Source organism: Pelmatolapia mariae, linkage group LG14 (genome assembly GCF_036321145.2).
Source record: "Pelmatolapia mariae isolate MD_Pm_ZW linkage group LG14, Pm_UMD_F_2, whole genome shotgun sequence".
Lineage (NCBI taxonomy): Eukaryota > Metazoa > Chordata > Actinopteri > Cichliformes > Cichlidae > Pelmatolapia > Pelmatolapia mariae.
The window spans coordinates 6,679,997-6,706,250 of NC_086239.1; the positions used below are offsets into that span (position 1 = coordinate 6,679,997).

Consider the following 26,254-nt stretch of genomic DNA (forward strand, 5'->3'; position numbering starts at 1 on the left):
GTTTTACTGTAAGGCATGGGACAAACACTTTTTAAACCTTATTTTGAGGAAACTGCACACTTTTCCAAAAGTTGATTCTGTTCATCTGGAACAGAATCAACTTTTGGAGATTTACTTACCTGGATGATTGAGCATGCATCAAGACGTTTGCACACTTTTGAAGCATTTTTTATTTTATTTCTTTCTTGATTTTACCCATGCAGTTTTTATCTCCTACTCGTCCTAGCTTCTTTCAGTGACCACTTGTATTACTGCAACAACAGCAAAAACAAATAAAGAAACCAGCGTTTGACCTCATACACCATAATTTTCAGATATGTCTGAAAACTGTTGACAGGGGACTGAAATTGAACACATAATCTGGTTATTAAAATTTCACTGAGGTTTCATATCTCTAGCAAATCCCTAAAGAAGTGTGTTGTCTTGATAGGAGCATATTTGGACACTTGATCAGCATTTCTAGACATCTGGTTGGACAAAGGCTTCTTACTGGATATATGACCAACTTGGTGGCTCATTTTATTTTTTCCTCCCTATTTGCAGACAAAGCCTTCTCCAGAATGGAAAAATATATTCAAAAATAAAAATCATTCATTTGAATCTGTCCTTAGTATCTTTAGTTGGTTTAGAAGTTATCTGGGAGACCTCAATACATGTTGGACAATCCTGATTTGTGCCCAGTGACCTAGACCCAGTTTCGTTGCTGAGTGCTTTAGGTTTTCTCCTGAAATCTTCACATATCCTTTTATGTATTCATGATTCATCCACCTTAGTGTGATTCCCACTTCTGGACATACTGCAGCATACTCCCACCACCGTGCTTCACTGTGGGGCACACTGTTCTTTGGGTTGTATGTCTCTCATCTTTTTAAGCAGTGTTTCTGTGGCCAAAGATCTCTAGTTTCATTTAATCTTTTCTGTAGAAGTCGATTTTTTTTTTTTTTTGGTCTTAATCCTCACGATCCATTCCTTTGCAGGGTTCCAGTAATTGTTTTCTTTAAATCTACAATTCTTGACTTGGCCAAGTCATTGTGTCCTGACAATTGTTCTGGGTCTTTAGACAAATCTCACACTTTTTTTTCATACTCTTTGAAATCTTTCACTTCCTACCTCTGCCAGGCCTGTATCCTGCTAAAAAGTATACTAACAGAAAGTATCTGGCTTGACACAAGAATAAAGCAAAAATATTAGTAACAATCTGTGAATCTGCATCCAACAAGACCCAAGCCTGTGCTGCAGAAAAGTATCATAAGAACAGTTTAAAAACAGTTTAAAATACTTAAGAAAGAGGGCAGGCAGAAGAAGACACCAAACGATGATACTAGCTGGCCATGTTACACACGTCAGTGTGAAACCATTCTGAGCCATAAATGTGTTCGTTCTTTGAACAGAAACAGCTATTTGCTCATTTCTTTGTTATTGGTGTTTAAATTCATTTTAATCTGCAGATTAAAAAAACAACAAAAAACTTTAAAGTTGTGTTTTTTGGACATTTCATGCCTTGTTAGGTCTCTGGCTCCACTTGGTTTCACTAATGGCCTCACCACACTAATAACATACTATATTTTGTATAGTATACAATGAAGGTGGTACTGTTTTTGCCATTTTATTTGTCAAATCTGTAATATTTTGGGGTTTTTTTTATGTTTTTATTCCTTTCTTTGCACCTCCCTTTTTTCATTTTTTCTTTTTTGTTTCTTTTTTTTTGTTCCAAACACTTCTGGACTTGTAAGTTTGGGAAAGATTCATTTTGTGATTCTCTGGCAAAGAAAATAATGAAAGCATAAACTTTCCTTCATTTTCTCCTCAATCTTCAGGGCTCCAAGCCCCGCTGGAAGAACCACTGGTGCCGAGGACTATTTATTCTTGGCTCGGCTGATATTCACATTCATTCTTGACCACTTGACTTGTGATTAAGCAATAAAGCCTTTTGAGCAACTCCCTCCTGTACCATCCTCTCCTCCCTGCCTGTCTTCAGCGATTGTTTGCCTTTTCTTTCCTATTCCATTGTCTTCCAATGTTCAGTCAGACCACCCAAACAGTAAATCTCATTGAAAAAGAAAAATCCTTGCAATTAAAACAAGCATCAACCAGCAGAAGTTCTTCAGGGGCACTTTTGAAGAGGAGGAGGAGTAGCAATGGAACTCGGGCCAACTTTCCATTGAGCATCATTCATTTCATGCAAGCACGAAATCAGTTAAGCAGCGGGTCAGACTCGGTAATAACTGATGAGTCAGGAGAAGCTTGTTAGACTGTCGCCTCTCAGACCACTCATCAGGATGACTGCGTGTTGATGTTTAACGGTGGAGGTATTTACCGCGCGAGTAAAAAATGCATGTGCCGTGACCGCTTTTGGCACAGCTCGCTCTCTCCTTCTCTCTCCCCTCTGCACATCTATCGACTTTTACAAATAAAGTGTGTGGAAGCAATTTGAGTCTTGTAAACAGAAATGAGACCGGAGTGATGCAGATTTCAAAGGGCCGACAGGAGAGAGCGGGGAGGGCGGGAAGGGAGTCTGCCAGGAAGGATGGATAACGTGTTGTGCCATGTGTGCACATTTGGCAACGTCTGTCACATTCTGGCTCTCTGAACATGAACTGCACAGCAAGATGCTGGACTTTCTTTTCCCCCCTTTTGCTCAAGTACTGCAAGTGCTTGCAAGTGCTTGAGATAATTATAATTGAGCATTTCAGTTGCATGCTTTCAGTTGATTTTTTTATTCACCTATTAAATCAAACACGTCTTCTCTATTCTATGATCTCATTATGTTTTATACTTCTTTATATTTTCTTTTGGTTCTTTGTGTTTGTTCACTTTTTGTCTTTTGCATCCTGTGAAGTAGCTACTTTGAATGGTCTTCTTGTTCAAAGAGGCCCCCCAAAAGTGCACCTAGCTGCCATTATCTTTATTCTTGACCTGATCTTTCAGAGTCTGTGGATCTATCTATACACCTTTACTCTGCAGAGTGATATCTTGAAAAACATGACAGACTAATGCATATAACACAGGAAAAGAACCTAAGAAGAAACATACTAACTATTGAAATAGCCAGACTTTAAAGTACCGCACTACATATAATTATTAAATCTTTCTTTAACAATACTATGCCATCTACCCCCAACCAGCAGATGGACTCCACTCCCTCAGCCTGATTCTGTTGGTGTTTTCTTCCCGTTTTTCCTTTCCACTTTTGTCAAGTGCTTGCTCATGGGTGGGTCATCTGATTGTTGGGGTTTTCTCTTTATCATTTTAGGGTTTTGCCTTACAGAATAAAGGACCCTGAGGTGACAGCTGTTGTGATTTGGCGCTCTGGAAATAAAATTGAATTGAATTGAATTCTGCTGAGTTTAGCTTGCCAGCTTTGTCAGGTCTCTACAATACTGGGTTGAAATAGTAGCAGATTTTAAGCAAATTAAGTCTCTTGAATAGTCACACAATCTGAGATTTTGTGCTGACTAACAAACACAACCATGTCATGTCTTGAATACCCGAGTAATTAAATTCAGACCTATACTTCTAATTGAGTCTTTGCAGGTCATGTTTAAGTTACTTCTATGTATGTATAAAGCTCAGTGCTATTGCAGACAGACAACCTAAACGCTAACCTAAACACTGTGTAAATTTGCTTATTGCATAAATACTTAGAGTATAATTTGTTTTCCATATCTTCTAAAATAATTCTCATTGATTTCACTCTGGAACTAACAAAGCATTATTATTCTTATTAGCCCCGAGTAACCACTGCTTATAAAAACATGCTTACAATAAAAAGAAATCGTTCTATTGTACCTACATTTTAGTACAATTACTCACTGATAAGTATTTTGATCACTGAAAATCACATCCTAATCACCTCCGTGCACAGGTCAGTGTCGGTAAGTTTGCTAGCTTGAAATAGGAAGAACCTTTTATAATTTCAGCATAACTTTGTAGACTCTCCACTAGTAATCATCTGTTACTCCACACACGCACAAACTACATTGTCCTGGTGATAAACTAAACGCTGGGAACGTCCCCCTGTAACTACACAGGTCTTCTCCCGGAGGTGTCAAAACAAACCGAGCAGCCTCCCCACACACACACTCACCTCCACTGCATTTGGACATAGCCTATGCTCGCTAATTGCCTGCAGTAATTATGGTCACGCCTCCTCCCCGATCCACAATAGGAGACGGTGAGAAGATAGGAGCAGCGCTCCTTTCTCCTCAGTTTCGACTGTGTCTGCAAATTGATTCCGTTTGTATGAATAAACACCAACTCTGCAAGACGTCTTCTTCCATTTGCACATTCACATACTGACTGAGCAAAGGCCCATTTGACTCCCCACTCGCCCGCCCCCTCTCTCCCCTTTTCCGCTACCGGCATCAGTACACAATTAGCTTTACAGCCTCTTATTATTATCAGCATCAGCATAACAGTGGCAGGGGAGAAAGCATGGTGTGTGTCTTAATTTACCATATTCAGAGCACATTTTTAAAAACGCGATAGATAGATAGATTTTTAAAAACAAACAAACAAAAAAAACCTTTTCTTTTTATTGATGACGGTTTCCAGCATCTCGAAGTAAGCTACCTCTTTTTCAGATGTCTGCCCTTGATAGAAACCTAAAACGACGCTGGATTCCAAAAGGGAAACGCGCAATTACAACCGGGGCCGTGTATCTAAACATGAGTCAGAAATAATTGGGGTCTTGAGATGCATGGCGGCAAAAAAGGGAAGGTCACGCAGAGTGTACGACTCTAAACAGAATAATTCTGAAACCGACTCTTCTCAATGTGAGCGCGTGGAGGCACATGGAGTCTGGGAACAGGTGGTGACTGAAAGGGAGGTGCATGAGCGGGACATCCAGGGCTGACTGATCTTCACACCTTCCGTCACTCCGAGCAGCAAACAGGATGACCCCCCCCCCCCCCTTGAGTGAGCGCTCTGAGTCTGGATGTGGAGGTGGGGGTAGAATGAAGCTGTGGTCGTCTGGCGTGAAAAAAAGAGCAAATACACAGCGATTTGCTCTCCGTTAGAGAGGAAAGTATCCATGAGTGTATTCAAGGGTAAACCTTTATTATGCGTGATTGACAACCGATACCCACCCTTGACCACCCCTCCCCCTCCCTCGCAAACCCAGGCGCGCGCCGCAGGCTCGCTGAGAACTTTTAATAATGTCCTTGTAATGGTGTCACGTAAAAAACATCCACGGCCGTTCCGTGCCAGCAGTGTTTCATATCAGGTTATTGCGCACTCTTCTGAGAAAGCTCCCCGGACAGCGGAGCGGGAATCTTAATAAAAGAGAGAGAGAGCACCGTGTCTGCTTTTAATTATATCCTGATCAGAACCGCACAGAGCTGCCAGCATCCATATCCACGGTTAATCGATTTTTACTGGGCTGTAATCTTTCATGGCAAATTAGAGATGACTTAAGACTTTTGAGCCTCTCCTTTCCAGTCCGCTCATCTCCTGCCTTAAAGATTAATGAGGGACAGTGATCAATCCAAGACCATTGTTTTTATCCAGGAAACAATCTGTAATCAATACCGAATAATGACCATTATACGACCCTATAAATCCTGCGGTGGAGGGGAATCCAAGGATCTGAGGCCAAGATACACTCGTTAAAAAAAGATTTACAATGCGATCGAATCTTTGCGAGTTATCAGCAACAGGTCATAAATACGTCATTATAAACATGCTCAGGTTTATTTTTTCTAAATGTGTCTCTTGATAAAACATACACGAATTATGACTTTATTTTAATCATTTGCTTTTATTTCTGAACCTAAAAGTCAGATTTTAGTTAGGAAATATGACGATTTTCCCCTGATAAAAATAAAATAAAATACTGCAGGTGAGGACTGATTTAACTCACCGAAGGATTAAACTATTCGATCAGCGTTCCCCCTGCCAGCCTTACAAACCATCAAAATAAAAGTTCAGCTCAGAGCAGAGCGGACACCTTGAAACTTAAATGTGTATTTGTGATCTTTTGGTTGATGGTCGAAAAGAATGACGGTGAGACCCCAGAGAAATGTCGTGTTATATTTTTAAGTACTATGAAACAGAGGTGCCAGACTGATTTTTAAGCGCAGGACACCTCCAATACACAAAAACCCGCTGTCAGTATGCTATGGGGGGCTGTATACTGCGGGGTTTTTTTATATAGACGATTTGCCATCCCGTCTGCTTAATTAATCACTTTGCAGCGCAGAAGAAAAGAGTCGCTTATCACCCTATCATGAAGAGCAAATAGCCCATCATTGAGTCCCATTGCTGAGGTGAAAGAGGGTTGGGCAGTTGCGATGGGGGGGGGGGGGGGGCCGCGTAAATCCTCACACTCGGGTGGAAGTGGCTCCTAAAGGCCATGTAATGTGACACATGTATAAAAAAAATAACACCTTGCCTGCGCCTTTGGCACGGAACGAATGAAACTGGCGCTTTTTTAATGTAACGGTTTAATAGAGATATCAATATTAATGCATTTTCTAGCCTATGTGTGGACAAAGTAATCCACGGAGGAGTTTGAAATGGTGCGTAGAGGCGAAAACACATCTACCAGCGAAGCCATACAGATTTAGCACATTTTGCGCAACGATTTAATATGGAGGTAGTAATATTAATGGCCCTTGCAGTCGATTTGTGGTATAGGAGGAGGTACATAATATACAGCGGAGTGTACAATGCTGCTGTGCATCAGTGGGGTGTGTGGATTTGATAGGAAAGAAGAGCAAAATGAGACACAAACTACCAGGTGAACTGTAAATACAGAAAGCTTGGTAACATTCTGACAAGGCCTGACCTTTCCTGAACCCTGTGGTATAAATCAACCATGAGCAGCACTATTGTAATGCAGACCTGACCAGTTTGTTCTGGGCTCCCCTCTGTAGGCACCACAGTGAGGAACCAGACTGTTAACCGCTACTTGTGTTTGATGGGGATATTTCCCAGGGCTAAATAGTCCCTAATAAATTTCACTTGTTGTTGATGTGGTGAATTTTTTTTAAAAAAGGCTTTATGTTAAATAGCCCCTAACACATCCACAAATGAATTAATTTAATTTTAAAATACATGTGATTTTAAGTGGAATCGTTCAAGCAGGTATGGCTTCGAGACAAGCCAAAGGGAAACTGCGCGGGAGGGGGGCACAGAGGTCTGCAGAAGGGCCAGGAGAAATTTGCCATGAGGTATTCCAACTATTTTCATTTGTTTCTGTTAAGTCACTTAGGTCTCAGCGCCAAACGCGCTTGAAAAAATAAGGGAACAGAAAGCAGCGGACACTTGCACATTCCTTACTGTACATGAGCTGGAGATTCCCACTTTCTCCCCAGAGCTTGAGGCTCATGTCCGTGGGCGTCAGATGGCTGAAAGCGTGGCGCTCATCGCGGTGAGCAGATTAGACTTTATCTTACGGCACAGCGCTTTAATCTGCACAAAGGCCAAATGATTAAAGTTGGGGAAACAGACAGATAAAGGGGTAGTCACCGCTAAATAACACCAATACTGATTCAATTACACAAGAACTAAATCAAGAGAGCAGCATGCCACTATCGAAACTGCGCAAACTCCCACGGGATTGGCACACAAAAAACAATTATACCTGGCACCTTTAATATCGAAGCAGCAGCGTATTAAACTTTATTAAAAGCACCCACGGTCCTTTATAACCTCAACATCAAACAAGCAACATGAAAAAAATAGGAGGGGGGTGTTGCAGAGAAGCTATTTTATTTTAACAACAACCAGAAAAAAAAAATTTACCAAGCTAGTGCAATGACAGGAAAGATATTTATGTCACCTCGTCTCAGATATGTGTGTTGAAACACACTGCTGTAACTGCCCAGTCGTTTCGACAGCGTATTGAGTTGATAGGGGTGTCGATTGCCCTGTCCATCATCCACCCCCTCACCCATCACCCGGCCCACCCTTCATCTTCCCCCTTCCTCCTCCTCCCGGCTGTTTGGAGCTGTCAGGGAAGCAGCCTATAAAATCAAACGAGACAAGGCTGCGAGGAGACCGCTGGTACCGAGGAAAGACGGCGCAAGTACTGCCCTGCTCACGGAAAACTTTTTGTCTGGCTGAAACTCGGATGATCCTCAACTGCGGACGTTCACAGCTAACGACAAAGGACGTTTTGTTATAAGGAGGAAACTTTTTATTCCCTCTCATTACTGTAATTCCCGGTTTAAAGAAGCTGGTTTCTCGGGAGTTTTTGAAGGGAGTCCTTTGCGGAGGTTTGGGATGCTGCTTCCCTGCGCACTCCACTCCTTGCTTTGCGCGCTGAGCTGCGCGTGGTGGCTGCACGGAGGAGCGGCCTCGCGACTCAAGTCTCCCTCTCTGCCCATCCAGCCCGAGAGAGAACCGCTGCCCTTCAAAGGAACATCAGGTATGTTGTTTTTGGAAACGTAAGACAATTTTGGAAACGTAAGAAAAGCCACGTAAGAAAAGCGGTGTTGCAGCCTTGAGCTGGCAGCAGGAGTATACTGGTTTGTTTTTTTTATACCAGCAATAGCTATAAAAATGGCCGCACGCTTTGAAAGGCTCTGAAGAAGTTGGCTACCTAAGCTGCATTTGTTAGCATCAGTTTCAGGCTTCCAAATCAGATAACCCCTGCTGTGTAAACAGTTTGTGACCCAGGGGGCAGCACTGAGCAGCAGCTAATTAACAATTTAAAAGTTTTGTTTGTTTTAAAACTTTTGTTATTAATTATTTCTTTTTTATATGAAGGCTGTATTTTTTTTAAAAAGTGTGCATAATTTGGTATAAAAGTACTTACTGTTAAAATGTCTCTTTTTTCGTGAGTTGTTTCATGGGTATGGGGTTATGACCCCAGTTCACCCCTCTAGCTGTGCACGCGACAGCAGCGCCGATAGTGGAGCTAGCTAACATTTAAAGACCGTTAAATCTCGACATTTAAAAGTTAGCTTTTTTTCGCTGCAGTAGTACACAGTCGTTTTTTTCTAGTTTCCTCTCCCGGTTCCAGGTTGCTTCATGTGTAAACCAGCGGCAAACATGTGAGTCATAACCGCAGTCGATGCCTTTTGATTCATGTGTGAAAGCCCCTTCGTACAAAAACTCGCCGCGGTTTTTATAAGGTAACTACTCTGGAGCCCAGAGCAGCGGGAACTCCACGTTAACCACCCCGTTATAACGTGTAATTTCATGTTGGAAACTCTAATCAATCGACTTTCCATTACAAGCGCTGGCTCCTCAGAGCCTCCTCCTCCTCCTCTGCTTGAGCGCAGCGCGGAGTGGCGAGGCTCTCCGTTTGGCTCTCCCTTTAACTCGACTGGACTGTTTAAAGTGTGCAGTCACTTTAATGAAAGAATAATGCGAACCAGCTTGGTAGCCGTGAGCGGGGGAGAGCCATCAGCTCGAGTGAAGCTGGCCAGGGTAACATCAAGTTTGTGTGTGCACACACCACATACAGTCACCCTAACCAAAAATAATTATAATACTCCTGTGGTAACTCGGCGTGACAAACACTTAATTATGAGTGCAGCCTAGTAATAACAACACTGAAAGCTATTTTTATCCCCTGTAACATCAATATACAGCCCCGTCCCTACATATTAGGACATGGATGTGTATTTTATAGCCGTGGCTCTGCTCCAGCACACTGGGTTTAAAGTGAAAGGCTCACATGTTCTGCAAGAGTGTTGGAGTTCCTTCACATCCACTTTGGGCAAAATATGGGAAGAGTTGCAGCCCATTGTTCACTTTCATTTCAAACTAGACTGAAACATAGCTGACCCATCATGTACTGTAAAAATCCCTTTCACTAGAAGTTCAGTATACTGTATAATCTTTATAATATGCCCACTGAATTAATTAAGACGTGGCCTGTGATCTGTGTGTGTGTTTCTGGGAATCTCTGATAAAAGTTTGAGTGGAACTTCTCTGGATCATTTAGGTCAGACAGGATGCAAAGCTCGAGTTCCAAAATTTGAGGCATCCAGGGAGTTTTGGTAGCTTCCAGCAAGTCTGGGCAGTGAGCTCATGTGTGGGATTTATTTGTTTTTAAGTATGCAAATGGCAATCACGGTCTGGTATCTGTGGTTTGTCATAAAAATGAGTTAGACTTTTTCTTGCTATTAAAGTGGAGTATTATCCTTATTTTTTAAGTTGTGTGTTTTTTTTATTTTAAAATGTTTTAATTTTTTATTATTAGAACTTACTAGAATAGCTTTGCATAATATTCCGTTCAAAATAATCCTTATTTGCCTTATACTCGGCCTTGAGCTTTTGTTCCCAGGGGTTTCTTGTATATATCCTCTGATCTTTAAAACTTTGGCCATGTTTAATATGAGGTTCCACCACTTATGACAGAACATAGTAGGAAAACTCTAAATATCAGAAAGTCCAGTTTGTCTTTTAAAATGTTTTTTAAAAGTTTTTGTTGTTGTTGTTGTTGTTGTTGTGTTCCCTAATTAATTTTGGCATATCTAAAAAAGAAAAACATTTTTTAAGCATATCATTTTGCTTTTCTAATCAAGTTGTTCTTTATTTTGGAAAGAGCCAAAGAAATGAGGTTGTAATCGCCTAATGTTTGCTGTGTGTAATCAACAATGTTTGTGTTGCAGGATGCTCATTTGGAGGTCGCTTTTATTCCCTGGAGGACAAGTGGCACCCAGACCTGGGGGAGCCCTTTGGCATCATGCACTGTGTCCAGTGCCACTGTGAACCTGTAAGTTTTGGCTTAGTGTGATCTCACTCCGCATGTTGTGTTTGACTTTTTTTCCCTGCAGTAAGCTGTAACTCCAGGTGAGCTGACTAATGTGTGTGTGTTTGTTTTTATTTTTCTCTGGCAGCAAAAAAGTCGCCGTGGTAAGGTGTCGGGAAAGGTAAACTGCAAAAACATAAAACAGGACTGTCCGGCCCTGGACTGCGACAATCCCGTCCAGCTGGCGGGGCACTGCTGCAAAACCTGTCTTCAAGGTAATCATCCTCTCAGCTCAAATGCTGCTCTCAGCTTTTGTAGATTTCAAGCCATTCTAGTAGTCCTAAACACACGAAAAACAGGCAGCTGAATAAACAAGCATGAACATTCTTAATTCAGTAAAGAAACTGTATGTGGAAATTTTTTCAAATTTCTCTTTGTTTATTATGTTCAACTTCTATTTCTTTCTTTTTCTTCTTCCTCTCTATAACTTTTCCTTGGTTGTTGTTTTTTTTTCTTCCCTCCTTGGATAAGCTTGTTCGCTGTCAGAACAGCTGCTGAATACAATGAGCGAGTCAATTGATTTTCCATTCAGCCGCATCAAATGGACATTTTCTCTAACCAGTCTCAGCTGAAAGCACCACCCACCTATTTAGCCTCATTCTCACATAGTCACTTACCTTGTCTGCACACTGCTGCGCACACAGTCTCACCCTATTAAGGAGTCAGAGCTGCTTTACACATGGTCACACACGCACGCACACACACACACACACACACACAGGGTGGGCCTTCATGCTGCAGTGTTATTCTCCATGGGTGTTTTTCTCCATGGCATGTGTGGTAATGGAATGGAAAGTAAAGGTAAAATACTGTGGAGACACTGTGTGTTTATATATGTGTGTGCGTGTCTGTTGTGGTCAAGCTTTAAGGAAAAGGTTGAGTGTGTTTGTCTTAGCTTTGGCACCCTTGCACCTGGTATATTTGTGTAAGTGTTGGAAAATGGTGGGTGTATAAGTGTGTGTGTGAGCACCTGAGGATGTAGTATTACCAACTGGGGAGAAGTGAGAGTGACGCTGCCCAGAAGGGCTTCAGCGTGCCCAGTAGAGCAGTGGAATTATGAGATTGGAGATGAGTTTTTTAGGTGGTGTGTGTGTGTGTGTGTGTGTGTGTGTGTGTGTATGTGTGTACGGGTTCGTACTATCCTGGTGGGGACCAAAATCTGACTTTTACTATCCTGGTGGGGACTTTCTGCACCGTGGGGACCAAAATCCAGGTCCCCTCGGGGTTTAAAGCAATTTTCACACTCAAAATGCGGTTTTACTGTCAGGGTTACAATTAGGTTATGGTTAGGTTTAGGGTAAGGGTCAGGGTTAGGCATTCATTTTTAATGGTTAGGGTTAGGGTAAGGGGCTAGGGAAAGCATTATGTCAATGGGATGTCCCCACGAGGATAGCAAACCAGACATGTGTGTGTGTGTGTGTGTGAATCACACAGCAGACAGTCCAGTTGAGTTCCTCAGGGAAAAAAAGCCTTGGTGAAATAGCGTTTGAGTGAGTAAGAGGCAGTGTGTGGTTTGCTTTCTCAAGAACATGTCAGAGAGGCTGTATTTGGCTGAATGTGCAGGGCTTCATGTGTCACTTTTTGTCTGTGTGTGTGTGTGTGTGTGTGTGTGTGTGTGTGTGTGTGTGCAAAGCAGCTAAGCCACACATAGCATCAGGAGAGTTTGTGTGAAACAGCAGGTCATTGTTAGGATCGCATGCCAGTGTTGCTCCCAATTCTCCCTAAACTCCTCTGCTGCAAGAGACAAGCTCGTGCTGAGAGACAAGAAATAAGTGGCGTCTGACGTCTTCTGCCTCATTTGTTTCCTCCCGTCTCTGCTCATTCTTCTGGAATTTCTACCTGCCGTGATCAGCCTAGATTTGTCACTGTCCGATCCCTTTTATCCACATGCTTTGCACTTCATCCATTCTTAAAACACAGCAGCCAGTGTTTTATTGTCATGTGTGAACCATACTTTGGCACAATGTGTTTTCAAATGTTTGTCTTTATGCTGTTTATCTTGCCAGGTACTGACACTGTTTCAAAGGCAGATGCTGAAGGAAATCTCAGTACCATAAAAGTAGTTAATAGCAGTTGGTTTTTTTTCCAGAGAGTTTGATGACTTGGCTTCACTTATGCAAGAACTTGTGGCTCAAATAAGAGCTCTTTTACTCTGGTGTGCTGTGTGCAGTTCATATGACTTATCATCCTGAAGTATTTCACAAGTCAAAATAAACACCTTAAGTTAATGTTTCTTATTCGTATTTAGTCAAGTTACACCACATGTTTATTTACATGATTTTCTTACTTTTGTATTTACTGAAGTGGGATAAGTCACACACTGTCTGATTTTGACACGTTGACTTTACTTAAAAAATATGCAGACTCATTGCCTCCAAAAGAATATACCAATTATAGTATATCAAATTTAAAAAAACTTCATTTAACTTTTTTTAAAACTTTTGCACGCTTATTATACACAGGATTTATATTATGTGTTAAGAGACAAACATCTTATTTTTCTTCCCATGCATGTGTCCTATTCATGTGTTATTGGCTAACCCTTTAGAGTGTTCTTAGCCACACAAACAGTGGAAACCACATTACACATCCACAAGAAGACTAAACACAACCTAACTGAACTTATTCCCGTGAGAAAAAGTACAAATGAAATAAATGCAGGCAAAGAGTACAGATAACTTCATTCTACCTTCATTCTTCATTTAAACTTTTTTCAAATTTACATGTTTATATTATCATTGAAATTACACAAGGTCATTGCTTACATTTACAGTCTATAGCCAGTGTACATTTCAATTCAGTAGTTTGGGAAACTCTCTATTTGCTTATACACTATTTGATAGTAATTTACAGATTTTTTTAGTGACTTTCAGTGTTTTTTTTCTTTTATAGGTGGTAAAAAACAGATTGACTCTGTGCTGAACACCTTTGAATATTTCCGCCGAAAGAGCAAAGAGCGAGAGGAAGAACTCCACAAGTCATACAATGATAGATCCTACCTGAGCTCTGAGGACGTGGGGCCTGGGGAGAGCCGCACAGGTACATGTGGAGCACCTGCTTACAAATAGACAGAATTGTCCTGAACACACATGACACAGAGCCTGAATAAAACACTACAGCTCATGAAACATTCTGTTGTGGTGCAGACTTTGTAGCAGTGCTGACAGGACTGAAGGACTCGTGGCTGCCCAGCTCCAGTGGAGTTGCCAGAGTTCGCTTTACTCTGACCAGAAGCAGCCTGACCTTTTCCATCACGTACCAGAGGTGAGACTCTTTGCTTCTCTTCAGATGTCGTTCTGTTCTTTTTTTTAAAGATCAGGTACGCTAATATCAGTGCCTGTTGCTAACTATTCCAGCTCCTTTCCAGCTTATTCCAAACAAACCTCCTGTGTTAATATATTTTTATTTTTTGGAAAAACAAACTTTGTTTTTTGAGTAGCAGTCAGTATAATAGAATATAAAACTGGAATTGGAGAAAAAAATGATATTTATTTTCAATAAATTAAAAGTTTGTCAACTTTTCTGCCTGCATTTCGCTTACATTTCCCTCTGGCTTTCCAGAATGGGCCATCCCACTAAGATTGTCTTTCTGGACTCAGATGGGACCCCTGCTTTCGAGTACAGAGTCCCCAAGGGAGACTCCGACATGGTAAGAATAGAAAATCATCTCCTCACATCCTGTTACATCCTGTTGCGTGAGTGCTCCTGGACAGAAAGGGAAACTAAGCACCAGTGTAATGAACACTCACCCTGCCACTTCTTCACTCATAACTCACTCTGCAATAATAAACAATAAACACACTCGCTGACAACCAAATACACATGCGGTGACACTTCTTCTCTGTTCCATTGCCCATTTTTAAACATGACAGAGTCGGCCTGATTGCGGTTAGCATCAACACGTGGCCCTTCAGGTTTTTAAGGTTAATAGCAGGCTAGCATTATTCAGATAAATCAGTAAACTGATATGTTGACGTAACAGTAGTAACTGTGCATGCATGTCCACATGCTCCTCGAGGTCTGACTCTTGTCACTAAGCATCATTTCCTGTCAAAACACACACATCTCCACATTACATTTCAGACCTGAACTGCCTGCTCAGTGAGGCAGGAGCCCCCTAAATGCAGGTCCCAGAAATTGGGCCTGTTATTATTTTTAGATAAATGGCAGCGTCAAGCGCCAGAGGACCTTAGAGAAAACACTCTGGCATGAGAAAAGGAAGGGGGTTTTGCTTAAGCAAAACTTTTGGGAAAGAGAGGATTTTTCACATGTTACATCACTGCTTAGCAGGGGGACAGAGAACATCGCTAATTAAAATGGAGATTACCCCTGAACTCTTGAGTTATGAGGCACAGGCACAACGCCACATTTCTTCCCTCTGCTCTCAGGGAGAGGTTTTATGTTGAAGCCCAGGATTGAGAGTACAATGGTTGGATGTATTCAACAGATGTGCCTGTGGTGTCTGATATGTGTTTTTGCCACATGCATGCTATCCTGAAGAAGTATAAAATGATTTCCATCTTTTAAGCACCTACCTGCTTCTGTGTGTGTAGATCTGTGGAGTATGGAAGAACGTGGCTGAGCCTCTACTGCGACAGCTGCAGTCTGAGCAGATGCACATCAGTATGTCCACGTCCACAGGCCAACGAGACGAAGTGGAGGGAAGGATCATCAAACACAGAGCACTGTTTGCTGGTGTGTATCCATGTGGGATGCTGTAGCTCTCCAATGGCTCATTTTTTTTGAGACATGTGTACGCCTTTGTCTTTGTGTCACAGTACACAAGAAGCTCAATATTTACAAAGCAGCAGAGCCGTGTATATTTTCATGTAATCTTAAAAGGCTTCGCGTGGATTAATGTAGCTAAAATGTGCCGGCTTTGTTTACAAGTCCTGTAAGAGAATGCAGATCTAATGTGCACATGTGTTACATACAGAGACATTCAGTTCAATACTGACGTCAGAGGAAGAGAATTCAGCCATGGGAGGCATTGCTATGTTGACACTGAGTGACACTGAGAACAACCTCCATTTCATCCTCATCCTGCAGGGCCTCATCCAACACAGAGATAGAGGTGAGAGGGAGGAGGAAGTTCACTAGAAATCTTTTTATAAATGTAGATGCATTAATATGAAAGTCAAGGAATGTAAAAGAGTGACACTGAGACAACTCTGTCTCTTCTCAGACCCCATTTTGGTGCCCATCCGAGTCCAGCTGTTGTACCGGCAGCACATCCTGAGAGAGATCCGAGCCAACATCACGTCTCATGTGAGTACCCAGGGGCAATAAGCTTGATGTAGCCACCATTTCACACCTTGCAACACTCCTTTTTAAGACTCACTTCTTCTTCATGTTTCTTCTGGGAAATTATTTAAAAATGTTATTTTTAAATAATGCATCCATCCGTAAGTGACAGGTAGTTACTGTGCATATTGAGGGGAAATTTTTAGTTTAATGTCACAGTTTCACAAAATATTTGGGTATTATGCTGAAAATTAAATGAAAAAGAACTGAAAAAAAGGCCGGATTTTGAAAAATGTTGACAGGTATGATATTTTGTACCCAAAAAGAGCCATAGATGTTGTTCAATCCATCACCAAGTAAAATAAGTGGGCACTTTGGGTAAAGTAAAATAGATGTATTTATATCTGAGACAGACTAAAAGTTAAAAGGTGACTGGGGGAGGAGCAGTGTTGTTTTCACTAAAAAACTTAGGACACAGAACATCCCACGCCTCCTTCTCTCAGAGATGGATGTGGTTTTGTCACCACATCCTAGTTATGTTGCCACTGCCGCTGCTCTGATCACAGAAAAGACAAGACTAAAAAAAAAAACTGGATGGAGAGGAAACTAGAGGGGAGAAAGTTAGCAAGTAGTTTTGCATGAGACAGATGTGAGCTTTGGATGAGACGTCTGGGATACGAAAAGAGGGGAGGGTAGGAGGGAGGTAAAGAGGATGCACTGCGTACACACTCCTCACACATGTCAGTGGTTAGTGGTCTGCGGGACTGAGATGGATGGAGGGAGGAGGAGGAGTGATGAAAGGCGGGCCTGTTTTTAATTCTGCTAGGAATTGCGTGAAGGGCCGATGCGCCTCTCTTTCTCTGAGAGACTGTTCATGAAAAATACACGCAAAACACACACTTTAACTATGAATTACATATCATATACTATTTCTAGCTGGTACCTTCTGATGAAGGTAATTGGCTTTATTTGTACAACACATTTCCTCCTCTCTCATAATTGTGTCCATTCACCCCCCCCCCTTGCCATTCCCAATCTGTTTTAGCCCCTCGCTGTGCGGATTTATGGTACATGTGTATTTATATTGAACTGCGGCCCCACAGGTCATAAAAGTAACATTTCTCCAACACACTCGTGTGCATCTGTCCTATTAATCCAACATTTTTCAACGTCTTCTTGGAGACCGGTCAGCCTGCATTAAATTGAATTTCTCTCAGTATGAAACTTTTTAAGGCAATTCAAGCCATATTTTTTGCCCCAAGTTTTAAGTGTGCATGTATGAGTGGGGGCAATTTTAAAGCTGTGTTCTTTCTGTAAGAAAGCCATTTGTGCCCTTAATGCGTTCTGACTTTGTGTGTCTATTTATTTTATCTCAAGCCAATTTCACTGTCTTTTGGCTTTTGTTTTTGCTCTCTGTGCTGCAGATCACATTTTGATTGTCCCAAAATGAAGAAACTTTTTTTTATTTTAGTCGGAAACTGGTTTAAATAAGTTGAGGTTTCGTTACTCTGGTAACATGCCAGTGTTGTACCAACATCCTGTCAACAACATCCAAAATGGCATAATGTGACATTTTTATTGCTAGCATTTGAAAGGGCATTTGTTTTAAGAGGAAAATGGTTTTATATTTATCCACATTTAACTTTTCGTACTTTTCAATGTGTGCAGGATCCGGACTTTGCAGAGGTGCTGACAGACCTGAACAGTCGTGAGCTGTTCTGGTTATCTCGCGGTCAGCTAGAGATCGCTGTGGCCGCCGAGGGTCAGGATCCCAGGCAAATCTCAGGTTTCATCACAGGCAGAAAATCTTGTGACAGTAAGTATTTACTGCAATCCGCCCATCCTCTCCGACATGTCACCAGCAGTGTTAAGGCACCAGACAATGAGGCTGCTGAGAACATGTTTGTTGGTTTGCTGCTCGTCCATCTGTGGACTGTTTTTGTCATTCACCTCTATAAATACTTTCTTTCTGTCTGGGTTCTTTCAAGTCTTATCGCTGGGGGAAAACCATGTTTACAGACCTTCTGTTTGACTTGGTGGCCCACCAAGACTGTTTGTGTGTGTGTGTGTGTGTGTGTGTGTGTGTGTGTGTGTGTGTGTGTGTGTGTGTGTGTGTGTGTGTGTGTGTGCGCACGTGCGCAGGGATACGTGTGTGGCTGGAGGAATGTTGTGGACAGCTTAATCGTCTGAAACAGTTAAAGCATGCACACAGTCTTTCAGTGCAGTGCATATTTGGACATTTCACATTAGCGTGAAACATTTATTGTAATACACAGACAAATATGTATGAAGATGCTGGTTTGTAACATATTTACACACACATAGTCACTCACACAGTTGCACTGCCAAGGTCACAGTCTGCAGGACGTGGGTTTCCCTGCCAGTGTTCCAGTCCTGTGATTAACAGCTTGATATTATGTCTGAAGAATTCAAACCCAATCCCCCCCTCCTTCCCACTTTTTCCCACTCTCATTCCCACTCTCTCTCCCTTCATTTCTCTATCCCATCATCTGCTGTCCTCTTTGGCATCTTTCCTTCTCTCTGGCTTCTTTCTGTTTTTGTCATTTTCAGACATTTTTCTCAGCACTTTCCTCTCTTACTCATTCCCTTCTGTCCTCTCAGCCCACTCTTTTAAGCCTTCTGCATTCAGCTAAGGTTACCTCATTTTGAAGCTTAAATCTTGGGTGGGTTATTGTATGCATGTGTGTGTGTGCACGTGTGCTAACATATATGTATTTGGCCTGAGTGCCACACAAGCAGACACGCCTCCTGACTAGTTGTCCAATTTAATCTGCCCTCTCAGTGACTCTTTTTCAGTAAATGGATAAAATCATGGGCATGTGGCTGTAATATTTTTTATTCTCAGAAAACTTGAATGTGACAGAAATCATTGCATCATCTCGCATGGCGTCAGGCTGTACATTAAAGAGAGGGGCGTCAACGTGGCTGATTTTAGATAAGTAGTGTGAGCAGGAATGTGCTCTGAAGTGGATTTTTGATATGAATCTGTCTTTCTCTGGCTCAGCTATTCAGAGTGTGATGTCCAGCAGTGATGCATTGATCCCGGGGAAGACGGGAGGTGTGGGATCTGCTATCTTCAACCTCCATGATAATGGAACGCTGCAGTACCAGGTATGAGTCTGCTCACTTTTGCAGGGTTGTTGTTGTTCACAAATGTGTCTTGCAATACATATTTTGACTGGATTTGACTCAAATTTTATTTGAGTGTTGTAAGAGGTCCAGCTGCATTTCTGTCAAGGTACTTTAGTCAAAATAGGATTATTATTTCCATGTGGTTTAGTGTGACTCTGTTCTGGGGCCTCCCCACCCTGTATGTTTCCATGTATACATGGAAAGCATAAACACAGAGAGATCAGCAGTAACCCTCACCCTTAGAATAAAACAGGCAACACTGACAGTGATTAGACTTCAACCTTTCTCTCTCCTCCTCTTCTTCAGGTTCAGGTCGCAGGGCTCACCAGCGATGTCGTCAGCCTCACCATCGAGTTGAAGCCACGTAGGAGAAACAAGCGCTCCATCCTGTGCGATTTAACGCCAGAGTTCAGCAAGGCCACGGGGCAGGCGATAGGCAGCTGGAGCCGCCTGGAGGCCCGACACATCCACATGCTGCTGCAGAATGAGCTCTTCATCAATGTCGCAACAGCACACAGCCAGGAGGGGGAGCTGCGGGGGCAGATCAAGGCCCTCCCTTATAGTGGCCTAGAGGCACCTAGACATGGTATACATTGATTAAGGTTGTGAAATTAATGTAAAAAACCATGCCAATATGCATGCAAATATTCTGAACTGCTTCCTTCTTCTTCCTCCAGAGTTGCCCACCCCTCTAGCTGGCCACTTTGTGTCCCCACCAGTAAGAACAGGTGCTTCTGGCCACGCCTGGGTGTCAGTGGACAAATACTGCCACCTGCATTATGAGATACTTGTTGCAGGCCTCAGCCAAACTGACGACCTGACGGTGAACGCCCGCCTCCACGGACTGGCTGAGATCGGAGAGCTAGATGATAGCACCCACATGAGGCTGCTCACTGGCTTCTATGGCTCAAAGGTACATCAGTGTACACAATAAATGTGTCCTTACGCACATCAGTGTATTTGGAGTAAAGAAGGCCACTCAATGTTTTTGTCTTTTGGTCTCCTCAAGGCTCAGGGAGTGTTAAAGGACATCAGTGTTGAATTACTGAAACATCTGGACCAGGGAACAGCCTTCATCCAGGTCAGCACCAAGCTCAACCCGAGAGGAGAAATACGAGGACGGGTATGTACAACTTTGGTGTGCTCAATTTGTGCTTTTTTTTTTTTTAAAAAAACAGGCACTTCAATCTCGGGTCATATATAAAAGATGAACCACTATGATTTTCACATTTAGAAGTGTAATTTTGGATGTGTGCAAACGGGAGCTTCTTTTAGCAATCTAAAGAAGCCTTGTGTTTGCAAGGTTGCGTGATTGCCCACTTAGTGCCTACTAGCCCACACAAAACAACACACTTTCACAGCCATAGCCCACAGCTGCTTGCAAAGCTAGCTGCAGCATTGCAGGTGTAGTTGTTGAACAATATGTTGTTTAACAGTTGAATTAAGAAGAGTGATCTCTCTCACACACTGGGAACAGAAGTATCCAGCTGTTTTAATAGGAAACAGGTCCAACACATAAACAGCCATCTGCTCAGGAGCACAAAAATGCTCCATTTAAGAACAATTAACTAGATGACTTGACACCGGTTTTGAGTCAGCTGTGTCCAACAGATCACTCTTGCCCTAACCTTGCTTTCTCCTGTTTTCTTTTTTTTCATCTTTCTTGTTATTTCTCCCACCCCTTCTTCTTTTTCTTTCATGCCCTCCATGTCCATCTGTCGCTTCCTTTCTTTTCCTCACACATTCCCTCTAACCAGGTCCACGTGCCAAACAACTGCGAGTTTGGGACCAGGAGCGAGGCAGAGGAGGAGGAGGAGGAGTTGGAAGACTTTCTGTCAAAGGACCCCGAGGAGCTAAAAAAAGACCCCCATACCTGCTTCTTTGAGAACCAGCACTACCCCCATGGTTCCAGCTGGACGCCCAACTATGACAAGTGTTTCTCCTGCATCTGCCAGGTTAGCACCAGAAACACAAAAAGTTTTTTTGATGTTTAAATGAATCATTTTAATAGAATGTTAAAACATTTAAAAAGCAGGTCATGTAAAATTCACGTCCGTGTCAAATCTTTGTGGGCTTTTTTCTGTAGAAGCGAACAGTGATCTGTGATCCAGTCATCTGCCCGGCGTTGACCTGCTCCAGAACCATTAAACCGGAGGGCAAATGCTGCCCCATCTGTGATGGTGAGTTAGCCCGTTTTTAGTTCAGCATCAGGTTTCATACTGCTTTTTCTGGGTCTATTTTATTCCCACAGCAATCATAAAGCTTCAAACTAATTCCTCCATTTCCTTTTTCCTGTACAGAGAGGAAGGAGCTCAAGGACGTGAAAGCTCCAGAGAGGGTTGATGAACATCCTGAAGGTAGAGACCACTTCTCCTCTCTATAACTCAGCTCTTCTTTCTTTCTCGTTCTTTAAAAGGGACCTTTTTTTGCTCGTTTCCATCTCCTATAATTTTTTCCTTAATCTTTACTTCAGTACTTCTGCGTGAGTTGAAAGAATACTGGGCCTTGACGAAGCTCCTCAGATTATTTGCTGAGTGAAAGTCATTTTAGCTCTGTTCCTCCTCTTTTTTTCAGTCAGCTTTTTTTCTGATTGGCTGCCCCTCATAAAACAGATTAGAGCAACAGGTGGGTGGGGATTCTGCAGTTTTCGCCAGAGCTATGTGCCAGAGATGATCACATTAAGATCATATTGAGGATATCTGCTCTTACTAAACCAAAAGTCAGACCAAAAAGATCATTTAAAGGCTCTGGGTTGTACATACATGAGTGTATAAGATAAACTACCATAACAGCATATGTAAAAAATAAAACGTGTAACAGGTCTTCTTTCATTTTTATTTTGCCTTTATTTCTGCATGTCTCGGTGCTGCATTTTTTTCCTTCAGGGATTTTCTTACCACTGTTCTCAGTAACCCTTTCTCTCTGTCAGGTTGTTACTTCGAAGGAGACCAGAAGATGCATGCCCCTGGGACCACATGGCACCCCTTTGTTCCTCCTTTTGGCTACATTAAATGTGCCGTGTGCAGTTGCAAGGTAAATACATATCAATAAATCCCCTCACATCTGGCTGGCTTTACTTTCTGGCTCTTAATGGGTCATTTGTTTTGTATTAGAGTCCAAAGAAAGTGAAGCCTTAATACATTTCTCATCAGTTCTTTCTTGGGATATGTCCAAACTATTTATGTGGAAAAAGCAATAAGTCAGCTGCTGAAGTTAAAAATTGCTGCTGACCTCCTGCTGTTGCTGTGTTTTATCCATAGGGATCTACAGGAGAGGTTCACTGTGAGAAGGTGACATGTCCAATGCTGACCTGCAGTCACCCAGTGAGACGTCACCCCACCGACTGCTGCAAGGTGTGTCCCCAGGAGGAGAGGACCACTGCAGCCCTGGAGCACAGTGACATGATGCAAGCAGACAGCCCCAGATACTGCAAATTTGGCAAGAACTATTACCACAACAGCGACAGCTGGCATCCCTGGGTGCCACTCTTCGGGGAGATGAAGTGCATCAACTGCTGGTGTGATGTAAGTAAATATGACACAAGAGGAAATTCTCTTATTTTACCAAAATGTTACTTTTATATTATTAAAGTTTTTTCTGATACTTAATGGATGATAGATGATATTTTCATTATATGACTAAGGAAATGAATCATAGTTCCCAGAGAGTTCAGACTAAATGTATTCAAGATAACTGAATACAAGATCTGATAAGGAACTGAAGCCAGCTTATAAAAATAAAACTGTGTGTGTGTGTGTGTGTGTGTGTGTGTGTGTGTGTGCGCGTGTGTGTGTGTGTTGAGTCATCCCCCAGTTTTGCTGTTCAGTATTTAAAGTGCCTCTCAGCTTGCTGTATTGGTTAATCTGTTTGGTCAACTCTCACTATTTTCAACATCCTCATTTCCAGCTCCAGTAGGCAACAGCTGGTTTCGGTTAAGATCTCTAATAAAAACTTTGTATCCTACGTACTCATTCTAGCTTATGGAGTTGCTAACACTGTTAGCTAAAGTGGGTAGTGAAAATAGTGCTTAGTAGCTGAAAAGCCAGATAATCTGAAAAAATGATCAAAAAGGAGACCCAATTAATGCATTTATTCAGTGTTGAGTTTACAGCTAGAAAATACAGCAGGTATATCTAATATTATCAGAGGAAACAAACAACCTTTACCGCCACATGTTGCTTATTTTCATGAATCCTTTCTTTTTCTCCACAGCACGGTGTGACCAAGTGTCAGAGGAAACAATGTCCACTACTGACTTGCTCCAACATCACCCGCACAGAGGGCTCCTGCTGTCCCGAATGTCTCGGTAAGCACACTCTCTTGACCTTTTGAGAGGTCGCTTTATATGTAATAAAAAATCTGTAATGAGTGTAAATAGCTATCAATTACATGTAAATATCTGCACTGAAAGAATTTGCTTCTCGCCGGGTTAAAAACGTACTTGGAAGCTGTTTCTGCACAGTGTTAGTGTAAAAGCACAACATCCTGTTTCGTGGGTGCTCAGCACATTTTGCTTTTATCTATAGATGACAAAGAAGAAGATGACATGGTGATGAAGGCTCCAGACAAAAGACAAACCTGGAGACACCACTGATCCCTGAGCCTCCCTTATTCGTCCAAGACGGACAAAAAGCCAGAGCTGCTCTCTGAGGTCTTCCTTCCTCCCTCCCTCCCCTCCCCTGACACCCACCCTGTATCAGCTTCAGGATTGTAACGAGGCAAAGTGGACACAGCGGGCCTGTAAAATGGAAATAAAAGACTCAATAAGTGAAGGAATGTAAACTGTGGAGAAGACCCACCAGCATTTACTTATATGCTGCCTTCATTTTTTTCGTGCCTTGATCATGTGTTGGATTTTTAATTGTAATTTTTTTTTGGAAGCAGCTCAACAAAAAATGGACAAATGGTGTAAACAGATAACGCTGTTCAGTGTTCAGAAATCCAGCTGGACTTTTAAATTTTGGTAAGATTGAGAGAGCTAGTTGTATTTGACTGACAGAGCTTCTTTGTGAAGCACAGCTTAAATCAGTGTGAATGTGTGCGCGTGCAAGTGTTTCCTTTTTTTACCTGTAAAGAATATAAATAATAAGCAATACAAGATGTACAAGACAGTGAAGTTGGCAGGGTTTGAAAATTGTCTGCCACAGTCTGCTGCTTTCATTGTTGTGTTCCCACCCGGTGTCGCTCACGTATGGATCAGTGCTGCTCGACAGCAAGAGGTCTGAAACACCTCCAGTCGATCTCAGCGCTTCTCTGCTCTGCTCTGGTCTGGTTATTCTTCTTCCTGTTTTGAATTTCAGTCAGATCTCATGATGCCCGTTGTCTTTGTTGTTTATGAATATGAAGCTTGTTTACATTTTGTATTTATTGAACAGTGTGAAAAAAAATAAAAAAAGATGTTTGTTGGTAGAAGCTGGCTGATAATCCCTCTGTCGTTGGTTTTTCATCATTTATACATCGTCACTTGTCATTTAAGGTTGGCAGGATTTTTATGCTGCTTTCCTCTCTGAGTTTCCCGGCATGTTCCTCTCCCACAGTGTTGGAGCTGTGGAGTGGGAGTGACAGACACGAGTGATTTGACTTCATCCTTAGATTTTGCTTTCTCTTTCTCCTCTGACCTCCCATTTCTGTCATTTAATTTCCTGTTTCTCATATTTCCTTTTATATTTTTCCTTTTGCTCCATCGGTTCTTTCTTTTTTCCTTCCCCTGCTTGTTTTCCACATCACTCACCACATGTGCTGTGTAATGTTTTGTCCCATACGTACCTCACAATGAAAAGACACACAGGCAGAGCGCAGACAGACCGGAACATAAATATATTTTCACAGATGTACACATGTACAAAACTCCTGAATCAGGAGCGCGCACACTGCCAAAGGGCATACAGAATTCTTTCCAATATACACACACACAAACACACGCTCACATAGAAATCTGCTGCTGCACTCTGCTGGACAAAGCACATTAATACACCAGAGGTGCTGGTTGACCACACACCTGTCCACCTCCACTATGTTTGCCAGTCTGTGTTTGTCAGAGAGTAGGGATAGTGGAAGTCAAAGGTTAAGTATCCTGTGGTAGCCTGTGATCACACGTATGAGAGGTGTGTGATTCCTGCACCTGCACGCATAGTAAGGCCATGTGTGAATATGATTTTCTAACAGAAATGACAAACATCCATTTTTCTAGATCATTTTTTAAGCCTTGCTGTGCTATAGCTGTTTCGTCTGTCGCAGATGGGAAACATCTGACTATTTCTGGGATGAGTTATCATCCTTTTGATTACTCATAAACCCATAAATTCCAAATAACCTGGACTCTGGTCCCTTTTTTCTCCTCTGTGCTTAAATAGAACATAGATGACCTGCTGCTTTGAATTTCTGTCATTCATTCAAAACCAGATCTGATTTTACTGTTCCCTTACAGATTTTGAGTCCCAAATAGACAAAGATGCATCATAAAAAAAAGCATATTAACCATTCTCTCATATTACAGATGAGTGATACTTTGATGGTCTCAGGTCAGAAACTAACAGTGGAAACCACTCAACGTGGATGTTTAAATTAGCCTCAGCTGGGATGTTCATTTCAAGAGAAATTCCAGTTCATCTTACACTTGTTTCCCATTTATAACATCTTGACCCAGGCAAACACAAAAGAAGAGAGAAGAGCAAACCTTCCTTGTATGTGTGCTGACTCAGCACGGGCACGAAGGAAAAAGGAAAGCAGAATGTCTCACTGTGTTATATTCCAGTATAACAATTTAATTATTGATCCCATATTGGACAAATTATTTTGTTACAGTTGTTGAATTAATCATAATAATAATAACAGTAATGGAAGCAGTAATATTAGTAAGAACTGTATTGTATATATATACACTCAGTAACTTTATTAGGTACACCTTGTTGATACTGGGTTGGACATCTGCTTCTTCAGAGCTGCTGTAATTCTTATGGCACAAATTCAATAAGGTGCTGGAAACATTCCTCGGAGATTTTGGTCCATATTTACATGACAGCATCACACAGTTGCTGGAGGAATTGTTAGCTGACATCCATAATATGAATCTCCTGTTCTACTACATCCTAAAGGTGCTCTATTTGGTGACTGTGAAGGCCATCTGAGTACAGAGTATCCTTTATGATG

At 41.9% G+C, this 26,254-nt stretch overlaps 1 protein-coding gene across 1 annotated transcript; it reads left to right on the forward strand.

Annotated features, from left to right (window-relative positions):
• Positions 1-7,994: 7,994 nt before the first annotated feature.
• chrd (chordin) lies at positions 7,995-24,505 on the forward strand. Its single transcript, XM_063494167.1, has 21 exons — positions 7,995-8,371; positions 10,569-10,672; positions 10,797-10,923; positions 13,601-13,747; positions 13,855-13,972; positions 14,270-14,357; positions 15,262-15,403; positions 15,645-15,782; positions 15,894-15,976; positions 17,621-17,768; positions 18,978-19,084; positions 19,412-19,691; positions 19,783-20,018; positions 20,115-20,228; positions 20,863-21,060; positions 21,192-21,285; positions 21,406-21,462; positions 22,035-22,138; positions 22,366-22,629; positions 23,318-23,411; positions 23,632-24,505. Exons 1-21 carry the CDS (start codon positions 8,227-8,229, stop codon positions 23,697-23,699), a joined length of 2,856 nt encoding a protein of 951 aa, XP_063350237.1. The 5' UTR covers positions 7,995-8,226; the 3' UTR covers positions 23,700-24,505.
• Positions 24,506-26,254: the final 1,749 nt, after the last annotated feature.

Coding starts and splice junctions, on each gene's coding strand:
- chrd (XM_063494167.1), top strand. CDS start 8,227: ATGCTGCTTCCCTGCGCACTCCACTCCTTGCTTTGCGCGCTGAGCTGC. Junction 8,372..10,568: donor GCCCTTCAAAGGAACATCAG/GTATGTTGTTTT, acceptor TTTGTGTTGCAG/GATGCTCATTTGGAGGTCGC. Junction 20,229..20,862: donor GAGGAGAAATACGAGGACGG/GTATGTACAACT, acceptor CCCTCTAACCAG/GTCCACGTGCCAAACAACTG.